The sequence below is a fragment of the Gigantopelta aegis genome, chromosome 5 (genome assembly GCF_016097555.1).
Source record: "Gigantopelta aegis isolate Gae_Host chromosome 5, Gae_host_genome, whole genome shotgun sequence".
NCBI lineage: Eukaryota > Metazoa > Mollusca > Gastropoda > Neomphalida > Peltospiridae > Gigantopelta > Gigantopelta aegis.
This window is the reverse complement of record NC_054703.1, coordinates 24022165-24026979: the sequence shown is the minus strand read 5'-3', so window position 1 is coordinate 24026979 and position 4815 is coordinate 24022165. Positions and strand designations below refer to the sequence as shown.

Here is a 4815-nt window from a genome sequence, read left to right as displayed (position 1 = left end):
ATTGTAACTTATGAATATTGTTTATATCTTCTGGAAAAGTTGCTGAACTTTGTGTTATGTATAATCATATCGATATATAGGACTTTTCCCTATGCTTGTAAATGTGTATCAAAGTACTGATGGTATCGCTAACGATCTCGACCAATGTTCTCGGGTACAACATACAAAATAGTAACCAAACACTATTGTACATACAGATATATGTTTACTTGAAACTGATCTTCATGTAAAGAAGATGTCATCTTCAAAACAAACAACGCAAACAGCATGTCAACTTTTACTTCCGCGTTTACATGTGACGTCAAACTTTGATTTATTTATTTCAACTTATTTTCGTTCTTATATCCAATTAAGGTTCAAGCACGCTGTCCTGGGCACACACCTCAGCTATCTGGGCTGTTTGTCCAGGACAGTGGGTTAGTTGTTAGTTGGTTAGTGGTTATTGAGAGAGAAGAGGGTGTAGTGGCTTTACACCTACCCACTGAGCCCTTAAGAACTCGCTCTGGGTTGGAGCCGGTACCGGGCTGCGAACCCTGTACCTACCAGCCTATAGTCCGATGGCTTAACCACTGCGCCACCGTGGCCGGTTCAAACTTTGAGCCGCGTTTACTCGGTTTCTGACGTCATACTAAGTTGTAGGTTTTCGCGTGTGACGGCTCATATATATATATATATATATATATATATATATATTATATAGTAACTATATTTTCTTGTTTTGAAAGAAAGAAAGAAATGTTTTATTTAACGACGCACTCAACACATTTTTTTAACGGTTATATGGCGTCAGACATATGGTTCAGGACCACACAGATTTTGAGAAGAAACCCGCTGCCGCCACTATATGGGCTACTCTTTCCGATTAGCAGCATGGGATCTTTTATTTGCGCTTCCCACAGGCAGGATAGCACAAACCATGGCCTTCGTTGAACCAGTTATGGATCACTGGTCGGTGCAAGTGGTTTACGCCTACCCATTGAGCCTTGCGGAACACTCACTCAGGGTTTGGAGTCGGTATCTGGATTAAAAATCCCATGCCTCGACTGGGATCCGAACCCAGTACCTCCCATCCTGTAGACCGATGGCCTAACCACGACTCCACCGAGGCCGGTTTCCTAGTTTTGAATACCTCGATATGTACACTGAACATGTATCAGTTTGTTAGTTTGTTTTGTTTAGTGACACCACCAGAGCACATTGATTTATTAATCATCAGCTATTGAATGTCAAATATATTGTAATTTTGACACAGTCATAGAGAGGAAACCCGCTACATTTTACCATTAATAGCAAGGGATAATTTATATGCACCATTCCACAGACAGGATAGCACATACCACAGACAGGACAGAACATTCTACGGCATTTGGTATACCAGTCGTCGTACACTGGCTAGAACGAGAAATAGCCCAATGGGCCTACCGACGGGGATCGATCCTAGACCGACCGCGCATCAAGCGAACGCTATACCACTGGGCTTCGTCCCGCCCGGGATATGTATCATTGACTTTCAGCAACTACAGCCATTTGCATGACCAGAATTGTCTTTCGAATATGCTGATACTGATGTTCTAAACAAGAAAACGTTATGAATATATAATTTTACTGGCTTCAATTTATGTGAACAGTCTCTAGGATGTCGTGCTTGAGACAGACGCATTTAATAGATAATTAAATGTCAGCTTGTGTCATTTTGTCGATCGATTGAATGATTGAATGACCGATTGATCAATTAATCGAGCGATTGATTTGATTGGCCGATTAATTGATTGATTGATTTGATTTGATTTGACTGATTGATCGATCGATCGATTGATTGAGTGATTGATCAAAGTATCAAAAGCGTTGTCATATTCGATTTATTAGAAAACAATATTTGCAGACAATAGTACGAAATGCCTAGTGATATTTTATCTGTTAAAGGGACATTCCTGAGTTTGCTGCAATTTTTAAGATATTATCGACCAACCGAGACTTTTTAACGATTGTAATTACATATCAAATATATCTTCCTGCATAAAATATTAGTGGCTGTATGTTTAACGTGATTCTTATCGTTCCAATATTTGTACTAGGTTAAATTTCATCTTATTTCCTAATTTTTATTTTTTTCGTACGTACGAAATTATTTGACGACAAAATCCAGTTTGGGCGTCTTACAAATATTAAGATGACCAGAAACACATTGAATACACAGACACTAATATTCTAAACGAGAAAATATATTTATCATGTAAGTTTAATCGTAGAAATATGTTATTAGTCGGAAACATCTTACAATGCAGAAAACTCGGGAATGTTCCTTTAAGAACTCACTTCCAGAAATGAATGCGACCCCACTCATCGTTGATTCTCCACACTTGATCCATACCACCAATAATCATTGAACCCTATCAATAGTAACAAACACCAATAACAATAACAACAACAACAACTACATTAAACCAGACGAAACATATTTAAATCGTAAATAATTAAAATAATAATTTATAATTACAATAGCGACACCATTAATAATAATAATAATAATAATAAATTAATTAATTAATTAATTAATTAATAATAATAATAATGAAATGATTAAATACATAAATAAATTAATTAATTATAATAATTTTTAAAATGTTTTTAATAATTAATAATAATAATAATAATAGACAAAAGTAAAAAAATAATTAAATTGAAATAATAAAATCACAACAATTATTGAAAACGTAACTTGATACCCCATTTATTAGTGCATTTTAAAAAATATTTTTGGCTAGTTTCTCATTTCATCGTTAGTCCAAGGTCATTAATCAAACTATACGTGTGAGTTAGTGACACCTTATACATACTCATCCCCTCACCCATGATTGTTATAGTATATTAAAGAGACATACCCTAGGTTTTAAACACTAAGACATATTTTTTACTGTTAGAGCCGTTTATTGATAACTGTAATCATACTTTACTTTTGTTTTTGGTCATCCTGGTGTTTTTAATATCACAAAATGCATTTTTGATATTTTAAAAAACCCACGTGCGTCTGAGAAATGACAGTTATGAGTCGAGTTTTAGTCTATTTTTAGAGGGTATTTCACCATTTCAAAGTCACAGACTCATGTTTCACTCTATTGTAACTATTCAAATGTGTTACAGGTTTGTAGATTAACTAAACGTAGTGTTAATTTTCACGGGTAGAAGCTAGGGTCTGTCCCTTTAATATTTATATGAAACTATACTTATCAATAATTATGACACGCACTGCTGTCGACAACGAATGAATAAAATTAATAGTATAGCCCGTGCAGATGTCACGGTGTGAGGTTCGTTGTGTAATTATACACTTCTATTATTATGTAATACACACATTTATAATACGTAATACACACATTTATAATACGTAATACACACATTTATATTACGTAATATGCTAATACACACCTCAATAAGAATAGCCAGTAGCCCAGCTAACATGACCAGAGACTGGAACACGTCTGTCCAAACAACGGCTTTCATACCTCCCTGTAATAAATAATAATAATAATAATATTAATATTAATAATAATAATAATAATAATAATAATAATTAATAATATAACACTAATAATAACTATAACAAAACAAATAATAATAACAACATTAATAACAATAACAACAACAACAACAATAAAAAAAAAAAAAAAAAAAATAGCATAATAACACATAATAAGAACAAGAATAATCATCATCATTGTCATAATAATAAGAAAGAAAGAAAGAAAGAAATTAAGAAAGAAAGATAGAAAGATAGAAAGAAAGAAAAAATAAAGAAACAAAGAAAAGAGAATAAATTCATAAAGACTAAAATTAATAAATAAAAAAAAAAGATAGAAATTAAGAAACAAAGAACAAAAGAAAGAATGAATAAATAAATTATAGAAAAAACCTGTAAAGAAGTAATTAAATAAACAAAGAAATAAATAAACGAAAGAGAAAGAAAGAAAGAAAGAAAGAAGGACATAAAAGTAAATAAAACTTTTTTAATATCCTTAAAACAGGCCCTTGTTTCTTTCAGAAAATCTGTTGCTAACACGACACCGACCACGACGGGTTAACACTTACTAGAGACGTGTAGAACGTTGACACCAAACCCACTGTAATAATGGTAGCCCATACCGGAAAACCAGTCACTGAAATGCAATCATAACAGCTACTGAAATAATTGCACGTTAAAGCTGAAATCTACGAGTTTTCATATGACGTCACCATTTATTTATATTAATGCAAAACGGAAACATAAACCACAGTTAAAAGTTACAGTCTGACTTCGTAATCGTACAACTTCGATTACTAGTGCAAAATTAAAAACACAACAATAATCTTATTAAACTCAACACATTTTATTTACAGTTATATGGCGTCAGACATATGGCTAAGGACCACACAGATAATAAGAGAGGAAGCCCGCTGTCGCCACTACATGGGCTACTCTTTTCGATTAGCAGCAAGGGATCTTTTATATGCACCATCCCACAGACAGGATAACACATACTACGGCCTTTGATATACCAGTCGTTGTGCATTGACAGGAGCGAGAAATAGCTCAATGGGCCCACCGACGGGGATCGACCCCAGGTCGACCGCTCTTCAGGCGAGGGCGTTACCACTAGGCTACGTCCCGCTCCTTCTAACGTAAAGCTAAACACAAATACAGGCTTAATAAACTCGCATGTTCAACATCATTGATGCAACATAATAAAAAAAGAAATGTTTTATTTAATGACGCACTCAACACATTTTATTTACGGTTATATGGCGTCAGACATATGGTTAAGGACCACACAGATTTTG

The 4815-nt window shown here is 34.1% G+C and overlaps 1 protein-coding gene across 1 annotated transcript in view; it reads right to left on the bottom strand.

The window, feature by feature from the left end:
• The window catches only part of LOC121373712 (sodium-coupled monocarboxylate transporter 1-like), a 38914-nt gene that overhangs the window by 22847 nt on the left and 11252 nt on the right, over positions 1-4815 (bottom strand). Inside the window, exons 4-6 of the mRNA XM_041500451.1 lie at positions 4087-4154; positions 3427-3507; positions 2317-2390 (exon numbers count right to left, since the gene is read on the bottom strand). Coding sequence (XP_041356385.1) covers positions 2317-2390; positions 3427-3507; positions 4087-4154 — 223 coding nt within the window. The remainder of the gene's footprint in view (positions 1-2316; positions 2391-3426; positions 3508-4086; positions 4155-4815) is intronic.